Source organism: Perca flavescens, chromosome 8 (genome assembly GCF_004354835.1).
Source record: "Perca flavescens isolate YP-PL-M2 chromosome 8, PFLA_1.0, whole genome shotgun sequence".
Lineage (NCBI taxonomy): Eukaryota > Metazoa > Chordata > Actinopteri > Perciformes > Percidae > Perca > Perca flavescens.
The window spans coordinates 35943620-35965131 of NC_041338.1; the positions used below are offsets into that span (position 1 = coordinate 35943620).

General features: G+C 40.2%; 1 protein-coding gene across 1 annotated transcript in view; it reads left to right on the plus strand.

The window, feature by feature from the left end:
- The window catches only part of slc7a10b (solute carrier family 7 member 10b), a 37746-nt gene extending 21901 nt beyond the window's left edge, over positions 1-15845 (plus strand). The window contains exons 5-11 of the mRNA XM_028585189.1: positions 1628-1781; positions 3937-4060; positions 5216-5319; positions 6359-6455; positions 7756-7905; positions 12172-12349; positions 15230-15845. Coding sequence (XP_028440990.1) covers positions 1628-1781; positions 3937-4060; positions 5216-5319; positions 6359-6455; positions 7756-7905; positions 12172-12349; positions 15230-15312 — 890 coding nt within the window. The 3' untranslated portion in view covers positions 15313-15845. The remainder of the gene's footprint in view (positions 1-1627; positions 1782-3936; positions 4061-5215; positions 5320-6358; positions 6456-7755; positions 7906-12171; positions 12350-15229) is intronic.
- Positions 15846-21512: the final 5667 nt, after the last annotated feature.

Sequence of the window (21512 nt, forward strand, 5' to 3'; positions counted from 1 at the left end):
TTTTGCGAGCGCTGTGAAATGAATGAAGGCAGCACGGTGGCTAAGTGGATAGCACTTCTGCCTCACAGCATGTTGGCACTGTTCAATCACTGGTCTGGGCAGGGTTCGATCCCCCGGTCCTTACAGGGCCTGTCTGTGTAGAGTTTGAATGTTCTCCACCGTGTTTGCGAGGGTTTCCTTCCTCCACCGTAAAGACATGCATGCTGGGTAACTAGGACTACAGTTGAAAATTAGCCGACTGTCTAACACTGGTAGCCTTCTTAGCTGTAACTGAGAGTGGGTCTGTGGGAAGGTTCATTGACAGCTCATTTCCAAAGGGGGCGTCACCAACAGACGCAGCTCAAATGCCTCTGGGCGCAATTGGATAGTCCTTCAACCAATCCGTCGCTGCGGTGCCTCAACGGTTGTGATTGGTGTAGAGCCCGCCTCAACGGTTGTGATTGGTGTAAAGCCCGCCTCAACGGTTGTGATTGGTGTAGAGCCCTCCTCAACGGTTGTGATTGGTGTAGAGCCCTCCTCAACGGTTGTGATTGGTGTAGAGCCTCAACGGTTGTGATTGGTGTAAAGCCCACCTCAACGGTTGTGATTGGTGTAGAGCCCGCCCCAAAGGTTGTGATTGGTCTATAGCCCTCCTCAACGGTTGTGATTGGTGTAGAGCCCTCCTCAACGGTTGTGATTGGTGTAAAGCCCACCTCAACGGTTGTGATTGGTGTAGAGCCCTCCTCAACGGTTGTGATTGGTGTAGAGCCCTCCTCAACGGTTGTGATTGGTGTAAAGCCCACCTCAACGGTTGTGATTGGTGTAGAGCCCGCCCCAAAGGTTGTGATTGGTCTAGAGCCCTCCTCAACGGTTGTGATTGGTCTAGAGCCCTCCTCAACGGTTGTGATTGGTGTAAAGCCCACCTCAACGGTTGTGATTGGTGTAAAGCCCGCCTCAACTGTTGTGATTGGTGTAGAGCCTCAACGGTTGTGATTGGTGTAGAGCCTCCTCAACGGTTGTGATTGGTGTAGAGCTCTCCTCAACAGTTGTGATTGGTGTAGAGCTCTCCTCAACGGTTGTGATTGGTGTATAGCCCGCCTCAACAGTTGTGATTGGTGTATAGCCCGCCTCAACAGTTGTGATTGGTGTAGAGCTCTTCTCAACAGTTGTGATTGGTGTATAGCCCGCCTCAACAGTTGTGATTGGTGTAGAGCCCGCCTCAACAGTTGTGATTGGTGTAGAGCCCGCCTCAACAGTTGTGATTGGTGTAGAGCTCTCCTCAACAGTTGTGATTGGTGTAGAGCCCGCCTCAACAGTTGTGATTGGTGTAGAGCCCGCCTCAACAGTTGTGATTGGTGTAGAGCCCGCCTCAACAGTTGTGATTGGTGTAGAGCTCTCCTCAACAGTTGTGATTGGTGTATAGCCCGCCTCAACAGTTGTGATTGGTGTAGAGCCCGCCTCAACAGTTGTGATTGGTGTAGAGCTCTCCTCAACAGTTGTGATTGGTGTAGAGCCCTCCTCAACAGTTGTGATTGGTGTAGAGCCCTCCTCAATGGTTGTTGTGATTGGTGTAAAGCCCTCCTCAACGGGTGTTTAAAGGTACTGTTTTCTGAGAGTGTACTCAGATGTGTCCAAAATTATCCTGCAGGGAACTACGAGGCGCTGACTCCTCAGGTGGCCTTCTCCATGGACAGGACGCCGACGGTGGGTCAGATCGCTCTGGCCTTCCTGCAGGCCTCCTTCGCCTTCAGCGGCTGGAACTTCCTCAACTACGTCACGGAGGAAGTGGTCGAACCCAGACGGTAGAGTATTTACGCTTTTCGTCACTTTCTCAACATCTTCCTGTGCCGTAACCACAGATAAAAAGCCAAAAACAACTTGTTTTAGATCTATGATCTATGACCGTAACATGACAAATTTTCAGCTTCCATCTCAGCTGGGTCCTCTGCTCCGCTCGCTCAGATTGCAATGTGTGTATATATATATATATATATATATATATATATATACACTACCGGTCAAAAGTTTGGGGTCACTTAGAAATTTCCATTCCACTCCATTCCAGACACAATACCTGAAGTACAGTGGCTGAAGAAACACTTGAAATTCATGCTTTTTGGTCTAAACGTCATACCCAAATTAAAAGTGGTACAGCTCCCATATACTTTGACACCCAGGGGTGTGCCTGATATCATTGGAAAGGTGATTGATGTGGGTTTGTTTGTGTATTTGAGAAGTGTTGTATTTTGTAGTTTTTTGGCTTTTTTATTTGCACTTTTCAAATAGAAATAAAAAAAACGCACAGACATATTTGTAGAAAAGAATTCATATAAAATCCATTTTTGAGTTTTTTAGCTTCTGAATTTTTTTCTGTAGTAAGCTGAGACGTGGCTAATGCTGTGTTGTCTGTCACCTGTCAGATGTGTTTACAGCTGTGTATTTTAATAATTTTACAGATTTATAACTTGGACAGAAATAAAAAATCTCCATTCTAGCCTCTGTAACTCTGTGTCAGTAAGGCCTAGAATCGCCCTGACACAACTTGAGTGTTTCCTTTCCAATGATATCAGGCACACCCCTAAGTGTCAAAGTATATGGGAGCTGTACCACTTTTAATTTGGGTATGACGTTTAGACCAAAAAGCATGAATTTCAAGCATTTCTTCAGCCACTTCTGTCTACAACAGTCGAGAACCATTTTGCAATTATGTAAGCACATAATGTAATCTGAAAACTGCTGCCCTGATTAAAAAAAACAATGCAACTGATCTCTGCTGGTATTCTGTCTGGAATGGAAATTTCTAAGTGACCCCAAACTTTTGACCGGTAGTGTATATATATATATATATATATATATATATATATATATATATAAAGTATAATTTGATGACGTTGTCCACTGCTGGTACAATGCACGGCACGCGGTGGTGCCTGTGGTGTGATGAGCTTGATTTAACCTTTTGTAAAGTGAAGCAACGTTGTTCATGGACAAAATACACACATCTTTTTTTAACAGAGTTTTTTTCTTGTAAATATATGACTTTATCTCAGAAGATGCATGTATTTTCCCCCGTAAATTTCCCAGTTTTTGTTCTCGTACATTTTTGATTTTAAAGCTTTTAGTGTGTAACATTTAGATATTAATGAACGTCCGTTACATTCAAGCCGTTGCCAAATGAGTTGCCACAAAGCTAATTGAGACTATCAGCTCCTCACAACTCTCTCTGGATCTCTCAGTATGGCTCTGTTCAGAAGATTGTAGCGTCCGGTGATTAATACTCTCCATCATGTTTTTTTAATCCTCTGAATTGTTGTCATTACTTAGAATTCCTCATAAGGGAGAAAGAAACTAGCTTTAATCTCAGAGAATTTAGAGAGTTATTTCTCGCTAATATATGACTTTATAATCTTAGAGAAGATCCCAGTTTTACCCTATACATTTCTCAGTTTTTTCTCCTAAATGTAACAGTTAATTGTCAGAAACATTACCCATCCATAGGCTTTAAGTGTGTGTGTGTGTGTGTGTGTGTGTGTGTGTGTGTGTGTGTGTGTGTGTGTGTGTGTGTGTGTGTGTGTGTGTGTGTGTGTGTGTGTGCGCGTGTCTGTCTGTTTATTAGTGATAAGCTTTATAGGTGCATAATCGATGGCTTGTTTGCCTTTTCTCCCCAGTTCATTTTTCACTCTTTATACCCACAATTTTAAATTAACTGTTTGTTAAAAGACAAACACCCTTTATGTGCGTTTGGACATTTGTATTCAGCTTTTCCTTTTTTACAAACCATGGGCCTTACATGTTAGTTATTCTGAAAGATTTGTGTTGGTTGCTATTTTTTCACCCACACTGACCGCGTTCGGCCAACAGTTTCTACTCTTTTTTTTCTTTCATGCATGTTTTGATTGCTTTTCCTTTTTTTGTTTTTGCCTGTATCATCTGTGCATGGTGTGTGCCGTCGCTCAGGAATCTACCTCTTGCCATCTACATCTCCATCCCATTGGTGACCTTTGTGTACACGCTCACCAACATCGCCTACTTCTCCTCCATGTCGCCCGAGGAGCTGCTGTCGTCCAATGCCGTGGCTGTAGTGAGTAACGGGGGCAAAACTATTCAGAGGTTATTGGACCCGTCCAGTTTAACAACCAGTAGAACTATTCAGAGGTTATTGGACCCGTCCAGTTTAACATCAAGTAGAACTATTCAGAGGTTACTGCTAAAGGAAACACTGACAGTTCAGACTAATGATTCACGACTAGACGATTTGAAACGTGCAACTTCTTGCAGCCCGTCGGTTCTGAAAGCTGCCAGTTCACACCAATGCAACGAGACAAGACAGTGTTCAGTGGCCTTTCTATCCATTTTATTTCTAAGGGCCAAACCATCGGGAGAATCGGTGTCTTGTCCAAGGACACTGTATGGCAGATTTAGCCATCCCTCTCCACTAGTGTGGCTGAAGGCATGCAGCTTTAAATCCAGACTCCACATAGCGTTGTTGCTGACGTGGAAGAAAAAAGGGGCTGCAGAATATATGCTTTTTTTTTATTGTCTTTGCGATATCAACTAGCGGAATAAACACATAGGAAAAGGCTGCGACACATCGCAAAAGAGATATTTTTTGTGTTAGTTGAAAGAAAATATCAGCAGAAAACTGCACTTTAAATGTCTTTAAAAAATGTCTCTAAAAACTGTCAGTGTTTTTTAAGTGCTGCCTTTTATACTCAATTCAATGTTTAATTTGTTCAATAAAAGAACGTTGGAAATGATTTCCTTTCCTTTGTTTTAAATTCAACGAGCAATTTCTTGCATTTGAGCAGAATACTAAAAGCAGCAGAAATGCAGAACTGACTACACTTTAATATCTGTTTATTATCACCAAAAATATCGTTATCGCATATTTTCTTAATCCTTAAACGATTTTTTTTTCCATCCACACTTGCAAATGTTTTAACTAATGGTACTTTTATTTAATTGAAATGCACTTGAGATGTCTTTGCCTCTTTTGTGATTGTAAATTGTTTTTATATGTAACAAACTTTTACTGCTATCTTGGCCAGATTTCTCTTGAAAAAGAGATTTTTATATCTCAATGAGACTAACCTCGTTAAATAAAACAATAATAAAAAAATGTACCCCTTACCGTGCAGCCCTAGAAGAAAAGAACATACTGTACACCCCCCATGATGTTGTTGTGTTTCTCCGATCTGTACACGTCAGTGGTTCTGTCTGTCGTTCTGCTGTTCAGACTTTTGGAGAGAAGCTGCTGGGGATGTTCTCCGTCATCATGCCGATCTCCGTGGCTCTGTCCACCTTCGGAGGAATCAACGGCTACCTGTTCACCTCCTCCAGGTGAGATCCGAGTTGCCATCTCTATTATCTCCACAGCGCTGTGGAGCAAAGTCTGGCTACAACACAGATGCACTCTGGGATAGGAGAATCAAAAACTCTTGGGTCGTTTACATTTCTTTAAACCAATCACGATGGTGTTGCTCCAGTCACGCAACGGTGGCTCTGCTAAATAGTCTCAGGAAGGAACTGGTTTTGGTGGAACAAAAAGAAAACTCCTCATACAATATTAAATAAAGTTAACTGCTGACACAATACAGTGGGAGCGTGGCTATGGTCCCACAGCCCTATGTTCCCACATTTCGTTTTTCATAAATTTTTATCCGATTTTATCCCCCTAACCATAACCCTAAATAATGTTGTGGTGGGGATATGGCTTAAATTGAAGGGAAATGTAGGAACACAACACCTAATTTGGAAATGTCCTAGAAATGTGGGAACATAGGGCCTAATTTTGAAAAAAATCTTAGAAATGTGGGAATATAGGGCTGTGGGACCATAGGGCTGTGGGACCATAGGGCTGTGGGACCATAGGGCTGTGGGAATATAGGGCTGTGGGACCATAGGGCTGTGGGAATATAGGGCTGTGGGAACATAGGGCTGTTGGAACATAGGGCCTAATTTTCAGTGAAAAAAAAATTCTTAGAAATGTGGGAACATGTTAAACCTCATTGGCTCTTACCAGTTTATCTCCGTATGTACTTCGTCCACAGCAATCCCACCAGTCGGTCCCAAAACCTCCCAGTTAGAGAAGAGATGACCTAAACATATTCTTTATAAATCTTAACAATCATTCCCAGAAAGAACCAAGCAGACCTGTCTTGTTGCACCATCCAGACTTTTTCATAACTTGACATTTGCAGCGTGTAGCTTGAAGTTTGTTGTTTCCCCGAAGCGAACGTATTTTGAGAACGGCGACACACACACACAGAGAGAGAGCAGAAAGCTGAGGGACACTGTGCCGGATATCAGGCTTTTATCCTGGAAATGTACCTCCGTTGATCCAGACTAACACTGCTTTGACGTGGCTTCTGATCTGCAGGCTGTGTTTCTCTGGAGCCAGAGAGGGTCACCTGCCCAGCCTGCTGGCCATGATCCACTATAAGTACTGCACTCCCATCCCTGCCCTGCTGGTCTGCGTACGTACAACCTCTGCATCGATTTACACAGCTGTTTTGCTTCGGTTACATGATGCATCCGTCTATAGCAGGGGTGTCTAACTCAACTTCACTGAGGGCCACACTGGAAAATGAGAATCATATTAAGGGCCAGACATGTTTGACATGCCTTTTTCAACCGAAAAGTTGAATAACTCCTTTGACTGTATTATTTGTGTCTCATATAGCTTTCTCACTGACAGTTTGGTCGCCCTAAAGCCGTAAAAAAGTCAGCAAAAATGTTCCTTAGCCATCATAGAGTTTAGCAAATCAAAGATTTTTTTTTTTTTTTACAATAACCCCTGTTTCACAGCCTGAATATTAAACTCTCTGGTTCTCTGGCAATTTCTGAGCCTCAAAGTCAACAAATCTGCCAAATTCTGCTTTGAGTGTCGCACAACTGCAGTCTGAAAAACAGTTTCCCATATTTTTGGTTTGGCTCACACGTAGGGCCAAAATCTATTGTGAACATAAATTGATATGCGGGCCGGATCAAAATTTACAAGGGGCTGGATTTGGCCCGCAGGACTTGAGTTTGACACATGTGGTCTACAGTATTACATAGTACTACAGTTTTAGTTTCATCGCTATTGTTTAGTGTATGTTGGCATTTATTTCTATGAGCTGGACCTAGAGCTGGGCAATATATCAAAATTATATCGCTATCGTGATATGAGACTAGATATCGTCTTAGATTTTGGATATCATAATATCGTAATATGGCATAAGTCTCTTATCCTGGTTTTAAAAGCTGCATTACAGTAAAGTGATTTAAGTTTCTGAACATACCAGACTGTTGTAACTGTTCTATTATTTGCCTTTTACCCACTTAATCATTATATCCACATTACTGATGATTATTTATCAAAAATGTCATTGTGTAAATATTTTGTGAAAGCACCAATAGTCAACACTACAATATCGTTGCGGTATCAATATTGAGGGATTTGCTGGTTGGCTATTTCTTGTCTGGTTTCTTTTTCCTCTATTCAGTTTATTTTGTCCAAAAAAGTTGATTTCTTTAAGCCGATCGAGTTGAACACTGATGGATGCAAATGGAAATTCTACTAATTGCAGACTGTATTATTTTCTATTAATGATTTTGTGTTTAACTAAGATTTATTGTGGTTAATTTTGCTTTTCATGACTATTGATTTGTTTAATTGTACGTTGCCTATTTATTTGGCCTGTGAAAAGTGCTATAAGGAAAATGTTACTTAAAATGATAACAACTGTTTAACATTCATCACAACACGTTGTCATCCCTCGCTGTGTTCATCAGTGCGCCGCCACCATCGTTATCCTCTGCATCGGAGAGACGCACAACCTGATTAACTACGTCTCCTTCATCAACTATCTGTCGTACGGCGTCACCATCGCAGGCCTGCTGTACTACCGCTGGAAGAAACCCAACCTGTACCGACCCATCAAGGTACCAACACTTGTTTTTGTTCATGCTAGCACCACATGCACCTCATATACACATATATTTAAATTAGAGCTGTCAATTGATTTAAAACATTTGATCGCATGATTGTCCATTCTTAAAGCTGCCGTAGGCAGGATTGCGAAGATCCAAAAAATGTGAACATCGACAACTTCTCAGTCCCTTCTCCCCTTTCTGCTAAAGCCCAAAAAGCTCTCCTAAGCCCCTCCCCCCACAAGGGAGAATGAATGCGTGTGCATGAGCAGTGATTGACACGCAGTTAGACACCCCCCCTGGCCCTGATTGGTGCATCTGAACAGGGAGTGGTGGTCTGCTTCATGTAGTTCTACTGGAACATAAGGTCAGTTTCAGCAGATGTGACAGAAATTTGACTCTACTTGTAAGTAAGGAACCGTTTGGTATTTTTTTTTTTGAATGGACCACCGGAGGAAAATAGGGATGGGTCATGTGTTTTTATTCTTTGTTGATGGGAGGGTCATCCAATTTTTTTGTAGTCTACAGGGGAGGGTCTCACAACTTTTGTATTCATGAAAAGAGCAAAATTTCAAAGTGGCTTGTTTGGTGCATATTTATCCATGTAGCTCCATGTAGCTCTCTCAGTCTCGGCCCGTATCGCTAGCAGATGGGTCCCTCCCTATTTAGTCAGCCAGACCTGTAGCTTAGAGACCGTAGGATTTCCCAAACTGAATAAATCCCGCTCGCACATGTAAACACTGCTTTGCTAGTTCAATCGTGTTGTAACTGTTGTATGCTGAAAAAAATAATTGTATTCATTAGCATGATAGCCGTACGGTTTAGTTCAAAACCATCCAAAACACCGTACGAAAACATAGCTGACCAGACGCAAGCTTTTATTTTGAAAAGCCGAAAATCGAGCCGCGGATAGCGCCAGCCGGCAGCCGGGAATGCATGAGACGGGAGGTATATCCTTTTGGTCCCGGTTATTATTTGTAAAATTGTGCAAACGACAGCCTTTTCAAGGGATTTGAGAAGGAAGGAATGGTAGCATGCAAGATCCCAAATTGACGCTCGTCTGAGAAATGGAGTTTTGGATAATGTTCAGCTTTGGCAGCTTTACCTATATGCTAAAATATACAATGACTGAGGAAGCCCAGTGACAAGTCCATAGCAACCAGTGTTGAATTACCCAGTGTGCTTTTCTGAATGGTCTCAATGTTTTATTGTTTTATTTAAAACAATAATCTGTAATGCTCTTTGCTCTTTATTTATTTTATTTTATTTTATTTTATTTCTATCTTTATTTTTATTTTAATACATACTGTGTACATATACTTATACTTATATTGTTTATACCTATACTTATATTGTTTATTACATTTAGAGAATGTGTGATGTGCACCAACAACACCAAAACAAATTCCTTGTATGTGTTAAAAAACGTACTTGGCAATAAAAACCCTTTCTGATTCTGATTAATGTGAATACTAGTTTACTAGAGGAGTAACTTAGTATTTGAAGTAATGCAGTAATGCAGGAACTGTTAGTGAGTAAATCAAGCGACTTTGAGTCTATGCAAAGCGCTATATAAATTAAATGTATTATTAAATCTACTGAAATGGCCCACACACCATAACAGAGGAGTGTGATGCGTCAGATGAGAATGCAGAAGTTTAGCCACCAATGTCATGGCTGTAAATAAACAATGGAAGTCTGTACAGCTTTGCCAAGCGCAAATCCGTACAATAAATTGTTGGGGAGGGTCATCTTTTGTCTCCCAATCGGGTTGGAGGGTTATCCAAAATGTAATACTGATGGAGGGAGGGTCAGATCTGTTTTGACTAAAGGACCCAAAACTCCTCTGGTGGCCCCTTAAATAAATAACGAACAGTCCTTAAACGAACTTTGAGACAAGTTCAGTGATTCTGTCCATCTCTTGTTAAATAATTATATTAACAGAGGCTTTACTCAATTTACATCGACAGTACATGCAAATAACTTTAGTCTTGTGGAGAGAACCATCTGGAAAGGATTTGAAACTCAACTCGCCATTCAAAAGACCCTTTTTTCTTTATCCATTTCTGCTCAAGGAGCTTTGTTCCTGCGAGCCATCCACAACATTACTGCAGCATCACTTCCTGATTTTCCCAAACTACATTGCTTCCCAAATCACAGAACGCACATGCGTTAATAGCGTGGCAAAACAATTTGTGGTGTTAAAAAGAATTAGAATTGGTCTAACGGTACAGATCCATTTGTCCGACACGACTGAAGCGTGGTGTCGCAACGTCATAGTACATCCATGGTTGATGCTCCACGCCCCTGACCGGCAGCTGATTGGACGAATGCGTGAAGTGGGTCTGGCTTCTCAAGAATTTCATGGAGTGTCATGGCGGCTCGTTCAGAATACGATCTCGTATTTAACTAAAATAGTTCACCGAAACATGTTTCTGAGAACATTTGAAGAGAGAAATAAGCCGTGCCGTTGCTGAATCCGTCTTCATTTCAGATCAACGAAGGTCAGTTTGAAAGATTTTCGTCTACTTCAATTGGATAGTCGCTATAGTAGGATAGTCAACGGATTAATTTGCATAAAGATGGGCATCGACCAACTTTTTGACTCGCAGCATTTTTTGAAATGCAGCGCCGCCTTCCCAGAATGCTTTGCATGCACGTTGAAGTCGCTTGACATCACCCATAAGAATAGAGTTGAGCGCAGTCACACGGTCAAATGGATCTGTACCGTTAAACTTAGAAAACTTTAATGTCCCCGAGAGGCAATTTGTTGTACGCTACAGGCATATTGACACATAATCCACAACACAAACCAGACATCTACAGCACTATTTATCTAACACATAACATACACACATCAATACATAGAATACAGTAAAAAGGAGTATGTTGCACTTCCCTAAAAGGGCTAATGTCATAAATAAATTAAACTACTGCACAGTCGGGGTGGGGGGAAGAAATCAATACAGCAAAGTATCGCAATATTTTCCGTGGCAATACTGTATCGGTACACAGACGCCAAGTATTGATCTTTTGTGATATGTGTTGGTCAGTTTGTCTGCTTGACAATCCCATTTTGCAGCATTACATTAAAAGTCCCATGACATGGTGCTCTTTGGATGCTTTTATATAGACCTTAGTGGTCCCCTAATACTGTATCTGAAGTCTCTTTTATATAGACCTTAGTGGTCCCCTAATACTGTATCTGAAGTCTCTTTTATATAGACCTTAGTGGTCCCCTAATACTGTATCTGAAGTATCTTTATATAGACCTTAGTGGTCCCCTAATACTGTATCTGAAGTCTCTTTTATATAGACCTTAGTGGTCCCCTAATACTGTATCTGAAGTGGTCCCCTTTGTATATAGGCCTTTTAGTGGTCCCCTAATACTGTATCTGAAGTCTCTTTTATATAGACCTTAGTGGTCCCCTAATACTGTATCTGAAGTCTCTTTATATATAGACCTTAGTGGTCCCCTAATACTGTATCTGAAGTCTCTTTTATATAGACCTTAGTGGTCCCCTAATACTGTATCTGAAGTCTCTTTTAAACCTTAGTGGTCCTCTAATACTGTATCTGAAGTCTCTTTTATATAGACCTTAGTGGTCCCCTAATACTGTATCTGAAGTCTTAGTGGTCCCCTTTTTGGTCCCCTATATAGACCTTTTAAACCTTAGTGGTCCCCTAATACTGTATCTGAAGTCTCTTTTATATAGGCCTTAGTGGTCCCCTAATACTGTATCTGAAGTCTCTTTTATATAGACCTTAGTGGTCACCTAATACTGTATTGATATACAGACGCCAAGTATCGATCTTTTGTGATATATGTTGGTCAGTTTGTCTGCTTGACGATCTGATTTTGCAGCAATAAAATTGGAGTGAGATGAACAAACAGAGAAATGTATCATTTTAGATACAACAGATGTTGACAAAGTTTCCTTTTGGGGACATCATTTGAAATCGGGAAAAATTTGAAGTTGGAAAAAAGGTAATGAATTGCAACATATCGCTTACGTTTAAAATCGCAATAATATCGTATCGTGACGATACGATACGTATTGTAAGTATGGGGATGATATTGTATCGTAAGGCTTCTGGTGATTCCCACCCCTAGTGCACAGTACTTCACATACTGTATATTCCTCCTCCAGTCATACCCCTCCCCACATCTTTTCTTTTTTGCTGTTTGTTTTAACAGCTCTAATATACATACACACATATATATCTTTCATTTTAATCACAGACTGATTGTATATTTTAACCGTTTGTTTCCTTCAGGTGAACCTGTTGGTTCCCGTTTGCTACCTGATGTTCTGGGCGCTGCTGCTGGGTTTCAGTCTTTACTCAGAGCCGGTGGTTTGTGGTGTCGGTTTAGTCATCATGCTCACCGGCGTACCCGTCTACTTCCTGGGCGTCCATTGGAAAGAAAAACCAAAGTGTATCTACAACTTCATTGGTGAGTTCGTAAAAGGAGCTTTGACTTAAGGTTCAGACTCTGGCTGCTGCATCCAGGGGTGGAAAGTAACTAAGTACATTTACTCAGGCACTGTACTTAAGTTAAATTTACTTGAATCTTTTCTTTTAATGCTACGTTATACTTCTAATCTACTATATTTCCGTGTCTATGGAAGTCTAAGAGACAATAAGCCTACTACTCAGTTGATTCATATTTCATACTGAGTTTCTGGTTCCAAGTCTTCTTCAATACAGCAGTATGTTCATTTAGTAAATGATGCTCCCATTTATTTTAAACAGACGATAAAGCAGGGGATGTCAATCCGGACGGAGGCTTAGCGATGCTATCCACGCTAACACTGTGGACATTAAAATAGAACTTGTTTTTGGCGGGTGTGCGTGTTTTCATCTTAGCCTTTGACCATCTCCCTCTGTGTTTTCACTTCAGCAAAGTTAACTGGAACATTTTGGAAGCCTAAAAATGTCTTGGTCAGCTTTCTGTCGGGGTCAGCCCAATGGTCCCACAGCCCTATGTTCCCACAGCCCTATGTTCCCACAGCCCTATGTTCCCACAGCCCTATGGTCCTACAGCCCTGTGTTCCCACAGCCCTATGTTCCCACAGCCCAATGGTGCCACAGCCCTATGTTCCCACAGCCCAATGGTGCCACAGCCCTATGTTCCCACAGCCCTGTGTTCCCACAGCCCTATGGTCCTACAGCCCTGTGTTCCCACAGCCCTATGTTCCCACAGCCCTGTGTTCCCACAGCCCTATGGTCCTACAGCCCTATGTTCCCACAGCCCTGTGTTCCCACAGCCCTATGGTCCCACAGCCCTATGTTCCCACAGCCCTGTGTTCCCACAGCCCTATGGTCCCACAGCCCTATGTTCCCACAGCCCTGTGTTCCCACAGCCCTATGGTCCCACAGCCCTGTGTTCCCACAGCCCTATGTTCCCACAGCCCTGTGTTCCCACAGCCCTATGGTTCCACAGCCCTGTGTTCCCACAGTCCTATGGTCCCACAGCCCTATGTTCCCACAGCCCTGTGTTCCCACAGTTCTATGTTCCCACAGCCCTGTGTTCCCACAGCCCTTTGTTCCCACAGCCCTATGTTCCCACAGCCCTGGGTTCACAAAGCCCAATGGTCCCACAGCCCTGTGTTCCCACAGCCCTGTGTTCCCACAGCCCTATGGTCCCACAACCCTATGTTCCCACAGCCCTATGTTCCCACAGCCCTATCTTCCCATAGTCCTATGTTCCAACATTTCTAAGATTTTTCTTAAAATAAGGCTTATGTTCCCACATTTCTAGGACATTTTCAAAATTAGGTCTTTGAACATTTCCCTTCAATTTAAGTCCTATCCTCCCACAACTTTTTTTAGGGTTATGATTAGGGGGATAAAATCTGATACAAATTCATGAAAAAGGAAATGTGGGAACATAGGGCCTAATTTTGGAAAAACGGCATTAAGCGTTAACATAGAGGACTTTCAAACCAGAAAGCGGAGTTCACTTCCCAGGGAAAACTAAAGACTTTCACCCAGGAGATGCGTGTTCCTTGGGAGTGTTTTAATCCAGACCACGATCTTTTTCCTAATCTTAACTAGTCGTTTTGGTGCCTAATCTTAACTTTCGTCGCATCAAAACGCTCATATTTTGTTAACTAAAGCTCGCTGTCCTTTGTACCCGGCTAAAAGTCACCTATTTTCGGGTAACTGAACCACCAACTACCGCTGATACGACGGAGGTCTGTATCCGGCGTCGCGAAGCTCTCTAGCGGCTTAAACAACTAGCGACTGCCGCTCGGCGTCATTGAGCTCGTAGCCAGCTGGCGTCACATGACCAGCCAGCGTCCAGGGTTGGGTATCGTTTGGTTTTTTATGATTGCGATGCCGAACCGGTACTTTTTAAAACAATTCCGATTCCTAAACCGATTCTTCAAAAACTGAAATATTGACATCACAGAAAAGGCTCTTTATAAATTATTTAAATTTAACAATGTATTTACGTTTTAAAGTACTTAAATATATAATAAGTATAGTATTTTACATCCATTTTGGTGAGCCCAGAGGGGAAAATATGGCATTTTAAAAGTAGCCTACATTTTAGGGCTGTGCTCGATTGAAGAAATTCTTAGTCGACTAACACTCATTCAATTGTACCAACTAATCGATTTGTTGATTTAATCGACAGATCTGTAAATCTGAGTTTCTCCGCAAAGAGTCGTGCTAAAAGCACCACTTTAATTCTTGTGTTTACCAGAGATGTGCTCGTACGTTTCTTGGAAATAAGTCATTCAGCATGAAAAAAAAGCTTCAAACATGACTAATGGACTAAAGAGACCTCAGTTGATTAAGACCAAAATGACAGATTAGTCGACTAATCGACTAAGAGGGAGCAGCCCTACTACATTTACGGTAGCTAGCTAATGGTAGACTACAGAGAAAGTGTGGGATTTTTACGTCCGTTTCGGAGCGACCGCGGGAAAATATTTCAGTCGACACATTAAGTGGAACCGAAATGAGGAACCGAAATTTGCGTTCAAATCCAGTCCGATTCCTACCGGTTGCGTAGGAACCGGTTCCATAGTGGAACAGGGTTTCGGTACCCAAACCTAGTCAGGTGACCAGCCAGCCGTCTCTCAATTTCGTAGGATATCTTACATTTTGGTGTGCATACATTTTCGTACGATATCATAGGAACCCGTTCATGAGAAAGCTTTGAACTTTGGGTAAAATTTGAAAGACTTTTACTAGATTTTCTGCGAGTATTACTACTTTTTCTTAAGTAAAATATGCAAATACTTCTTCCACCACTGGCTGTAGCTGATATATAATGTATAATAATGTATTATATAACTGTGGACTTGTGTTTTTCCTGCAGAGAGGGCGACATACGTGGGCCAGAGGTTGTGTTTTGTGGTCTTTCCTCAGTTTGACCCCATCGAGATCGCCAGTCCTTCATAATGGACTGACCCGCTCATCAGGCAGGGGCAGTTTGTCTGCCACTTCTTTTAAACTTTCTTTCAGAATATGTGAAGATCTGCTTGTTTGTATTCCGTCCAGACACTTCTTCTTGGTTTGGGAGCTTCCTTGTCTGACCTTTTGACCCTCTGAGACTCCAAACAGTCGAGTGGAAACGCCTGTTTGTCTTCTGCGCGGGCTGCTTGCACTTTTGATTTTCCTCTTATTTCTACTAAATCGTCCTAATGCCGGCAGCGTCACGCTGTCGAAAGGGACTTTCATTCCCATTTTATACCCATTTGTTTCTTTTTTTTCTGTAACATGACAGGACTCTGACCGACGGGCGGCTCTTTCTTTCTTCCGAATGTTGCCGCTGTATTATCGTGTCTTAAGGCCTTTTCACACCAAGTCCAAAACAAATCTATAGTCAGTATCCTGACATAAGAAAAGAGCTGCAGTTGAGTGAAAACTACAACTTCATATGCTTGTACAGTACAGGCCAAAAGTTTGGACACACCTTCTCATTCAATGCGTTTCCTTTTTATTTTCATGACTATTTACATTGTAGATTCTCACTGAAGGCATCAAAACTATGAATGAACACATATGGAATTATGTACTTAACAAAAAAGTGTGAAATAACTGAAAACATGTCTTATATTTTAGATTCTTCAAAGTAGCCACCCTTAGCTTTTTTATTAATAAGGGAACAAAATCCACTAATTAACCCTGACAAAGCACACATGTGAAGTGAAAACCATTTCAGGTGACTACCTCATGAAGCTCATTGAGAGAACACCAAGGGTTTGCAGAGTTATCAAAAAAAGCAAAGGGTGGCTACTTTGAAGAATCTAAAATATAAGACATGTTTTCAGTTATTTCACACTTTTTTGTTAAGTACATAATTCCATATGTGTTCATTCATAGTTTTGATGCCTTCAGTGAGAATCTACAATGTAAATAGTCATGAAGATAAAGAAACACATTGAATGAGAAGGTGTGTCCAAACTTTTGGCCTGTACTGTATATATCGAAATATGTGCAAAATATTGACAAAATAAAGTTGAAGAACACGCTATTATTTCATTTTATCAACGGGAAACATACATGTGTACAGACGAGGCTAGCAGCAGCGCCGCGTCAGACATGTTTCTGGTGTGCAAAGACAGAGAAAACGCCACGCAGCGACCACACAACTGACAAGCCACGCTCGCGCTAAGCAGCCAGTGTGCAGGAGCCCTTAGGTTTTGACTTGCATCTGGTTCTTCTGGAAAAAAAGCATTTTGTATCAGTAGAGATCGATAATGTGCAGGATAATATCATCCGTATAGAGAGCTAACGTGAAATCAGAACGTGAGGTTTCTGTAACATTGGCAGACAACACAGCACATTGTTCACTGCATTTAGATAAGGGTGGTGATTTTTAGACTGAAATATCTCAACAAATATTTCAAGGATTCACATGAAATTTCTGAACAAACATTCATGTTCTCCAGAAGTTGAACCCTACTCACTTTGGCGATTCTTTGACTTTCCTTTAGCACCATCCTAAATACAACAACATCTCAACAACAGTTGGATTGTGATAAAATGTGGCTCATCATTCATGTTCCCCTCAGGATAAACTGTAATTTATGTGCAGGGGATATGCCCCCCCCTTCCAATATTTAGAAGAGGTAGATTGTTTCACTGTGAAATGAAGCTGAGATTTTTCTAGTTATTCATATTATTACAGAAGAAACAACTATATACTGTATGTATACACAGCATACAAGAAATGCAGGTCATACAACAACATATATGTAAACTCAAAAAACATGTGAAAAACATAGAAATGCTCTGAATGAAATGAAAACATCACGGTGTTTGCAGGCTGCGTGCAAGGCATCATAGGAAAAATTGGGTATTTTTGCAGACATTTCAAACTTGGAGTGAAAAGGCCTTCACTGGGGAAGGGGGTTGGGGTATATTCATAGTTTACTAACTAAATTCACTCTGCTAGATTTTGATATGTTTTGTGAGTGCCTTTTTGCTTTTTGTGTATTGCATTTTAATATTTGTGAAGCACTTTGGTCTCCCATCGTCTGTTTCTTTCCCGTTGAGTTTGAACTCTGCGCTGGACTCATATATATCCCCGAGACCGAGGGGCGAGCTCAAGTTTATTAATCCATGGTTAACAAGGTAGTTGTGTTCACTTGACCTGCTGCTTCTCTCACATCAGTCCACATCTCTCTGGTTTGTTGGAACTGATTTACTGTAGAAACGCTCACAAATCCTTGCAGCCAAGTAAGACTTTAAAATGTTGTTGTGGTGGCAGCTAAAATCCAGATTAAACTTCCCATCGCAAAATGTCTTTCTAAAGATTTAGACTTTTAATTTCTGCAGCTTTTTTTCAACACTGTTTATGTGTTTTTGTAGCTGCTGTGTGTGCAGTGGTACATTCATTTCCTTTTTGCATTGTGGGACAATATCATATATCAACAGCGCTCTAAAGAAATCAAGCATTTTCTAGGGTGCATTCTGACTTTTTTCAAGTACACACTCTTAAGAAATATCTGTGTATTAACAGTTATACTGTATGTCTGTATATATTTTTTCTTTTAAGATTATTTTTGGGGCTTTTCCCTTTATTACACAGTGACAGTGGATCGGCAGGAAAGTGGGGTGAGAGAGAGAGAGAGAGAGAGAGAGAGATGGGGAATGACACGCAGCAAAGGGCTGCAGGTCGGATTCAAACCCAGGCCGCTGCAAAGGACTCAGCCCACATGGGGCTCTACTGGGTGAGCTAGAGGTCTCCCCGTGGCTGTATATTTTAACAGAAATTGTCCATAGAACCAACAGGTTCTCACTCCCATCTCCTAACAAACGGACGCTTAGTCAGGTGCTTTTGTCGTTGTTATATGACGCTAAAAGTCTCCTTTGGCGTCATATAACGCGCCTTAACTAAACGCGCTTGGTTGGCACCGTTGGCGAGGCTTGGACCCAAATGCAGTTCAGTATTTATTAACAAAACTACAAACAAAAGAGTCCAAACGTTGGCAAAACCCCGGTACATTCTCCAAACACGCTGAAGGACGACTATTTCCGTCGCTTCAGACGCTGACAGCCACCATCCAAACATCCGTATTTTACTAGTTCGGGGTTGATAGATGAACAGTATTCCCAGTTTTTTTTTTTTCATTTCGAATTACATAATCTGTGCTGCAACATCTTTTGTCAGCCACCGAGGTTTTGGGAGATTAAGGAAGTCCACGTTTTTTCCAACATTTTACAATTTTTTTTTTGTCGCTTTTCCCGACATTTTGGCTGTTTTTTTTCTCCCGACGTTGTTGACACTTTTTTCAAACTTTGGGACATTTTTTCCGATTTTTTTATTTTATCTTTTTTAAATGTTCTATATTTTAACTGTAGCTATACACATAATTTCCTTTTCTTTTTTTTATTACGGGGCAATGTCCGGGCAATGAGCTGCCAGAACTTTATTTTCGGATGTATTTCTTAGAGTGCTGGCTTTGAGTTGGTCAGTTGTTTGGAATTGGGGACACGGCTTCATCTGTTTAATGTTTATAACTGTTTGTATATCACTGTACATCCTTCTTCTTTGTTTCGCCTGCTTCTGCTTGAATGTAGACCAGCTGACACTGAGAATATTTCTGTATTTTAATGTTTTTCTGTCAGTATTCAAGTCACAGTAAATGTAACTGCAAATCTGAGAATCACTCCCCCACTTAAAAAGGATTTAACTTTACACAAGTCAGTGGTGTAGTCTGATTTATTGTAATGGGTATACTGTACTGTGTGTGTGTATATACACACACACAGTACAGTATACCCACTACAATATATATATATCTATATCTATATCTATATATCTCATAGTGGGGGGTCTGGTTTTGAGCATCAACAACTTAATTTCCTGTAGAAAAAAAGGAAAATCCAAGGCACTCTTCTTCAAAATCATTTAAAAAGCCTTTATTTTACTGGCTATTTCATAATAGAAAATTTGAAAAAAAAAAACATAGGGCGAAGCAACCCACGTGTAGCGGCACAGACAGCCTTCTCCAGGGTGTTAATTTCCTGTATTCGGATACACTTTTATGCACCAATTTACGGAGCTTTCACGTAGACTACACCACTGGTTAAACTTAAAAATGTTTGAAGCACTTGTAAAGCTCAAAAATGTATTTTTACTTGGGTTTAAGGCTCAACAGAGCATGAATGCAACCGCATTTTGTCACAGAATGATGAAAAGATGTCAGACCTCATCTCAGCTTTTGGATGGTTATGTTGAGTGTTGGTGGAGCAGCTAGAATGTTTGCAAAAGTACAGCCCATTCAGAAACTCCATTCAGAAAAGTCACAATTTAAAAAGTTGCTCGCTTGTGAGTTAGCGGAACATTTTAACCCTTGTGTTGTCTTCCCCTTTGCCCACGATGCAACTTCATTGTTTTTCTGGCTCAAAATGTTAAAACAAATTCCAACGTTTTGGTCGTCTTTTTCAACACTTTTGTCACTTTTTCGAAGTTTCGGCACTTTTGACGTTTTTTTTAAAGCTTTTTCTATGTTTTTGTCACTGTTATTGGCGTTTTTGAAGATTTTCCAGACATTTAGGCCAATTTTCTGTATGTTTTTGTCACTTTTCTTGAAGTTTTTCAACATTCTATTGTAAATGCTATACAATTGAATAAAACACCCAAATTCAATGAAAGTAGTGAACTCACAATTTATTTAACTTGTGAAGAGCATGGTAAGGTACCACCAACGTTATTTTGTTTTAAAATTTGGTTGAAAGAAACCCAAATTTCTGATATAGAAACTTTTTGAAAATGGGTCAAATATGACCCAAAGACAACAGGAGGGTTAATCTTATTTCAAATCGCTATCACTCTGCTGTAATTTCCGCATACTTTTGATTCGTTAATTGTGATTAAATTCCAATGAAAATGTTGGTTGAGAAGCGAAAGGTCTTCAGGAATCTGCAGCGTGTGTATCAACAGTAATCAGCAAAGTTCACAGATTGGCTGCCACTACTTTCCCGTTATGAGTCATATTCTTACCATAGGTTTTTAATCAGCGCAGTAATTGATTATTGTTTTTAGGATGTCTGCTTTCTTAAACAGTGGAAACCTTATTTAACACAAGTATGTAATGACTATATGTAGCCTCGTGAGCATTTCTGTCTTCATAGACTCATTCTGTCGGTGAATAACATGTAAAAAAGAAAAGCTAAATTCCAGGAGAACCACAGCGCAGGATGTGCAGCAGCTGTTGTCTTCAGACACTTTGACACTGTAAATTATTTGTAAAGCATCCAGTGTTTACAATGGGATCATTATGTACATGGTTTGTTAACTCAGAGGTATTTTAGAGCACTTTTTGTGAAAATTAGTAACTAATAATTATAGCAACAGAATAAATTTGAGAATGAATTGAACAGGACTCATGTTGTTGGACTTCGTTGAGTCGTGCTGATGCATCAAAGTACTCCGTATTTTGAAGAAATGTAACTACTGCTAATGACTTTTCTGTGTATGAAATCCATTTACTGACTAAACTTCACTGTAAACCAGAATGCTCTGATTAATTAATTGGAATAAGTACTGTAAACTTACAGTTTGTTAAGTAGTTCTACTTACTTAAAACATTTTGTTAAGTTACGGTTAATTAAAACAATTGAACAAAAACATTTGAGTTTAGTGAACATGAAATACTGAGTTCTTCGATATAGACTACTAGAAAATACATTTACTTACTTTTTTTTTTTACTGACAGCTTTAGTTCCTTTACAAATTAGGATTTTTACAGACAAAACATATGAAAATCTGATGTTGTGTTGTAGATTAAACTCCCCAATAGTTTATCTAAGTAGGCCTACAGCTGAAACAAGCTGTCCATTAATCAGTTTACTGGAAAATATTATAATAATAATAATATATATGTATATATATATGTGTGTATATATATATATATATATATATACATACATACATACATATATATATATATATATATATATATATATATATATATATATATATATATATATATACACAAAGATATAAAGTTATTTCTCATGTAAAACATTTTTGTGGTTTTTTTCCTTTTATGTTAATAATTTACATTTATTTTAAAATCACTGTTTTATTTTAATAAACTCTGATTGCGATTTATTTTTTTAAATAATTTTAATTGTTTTTTATATAT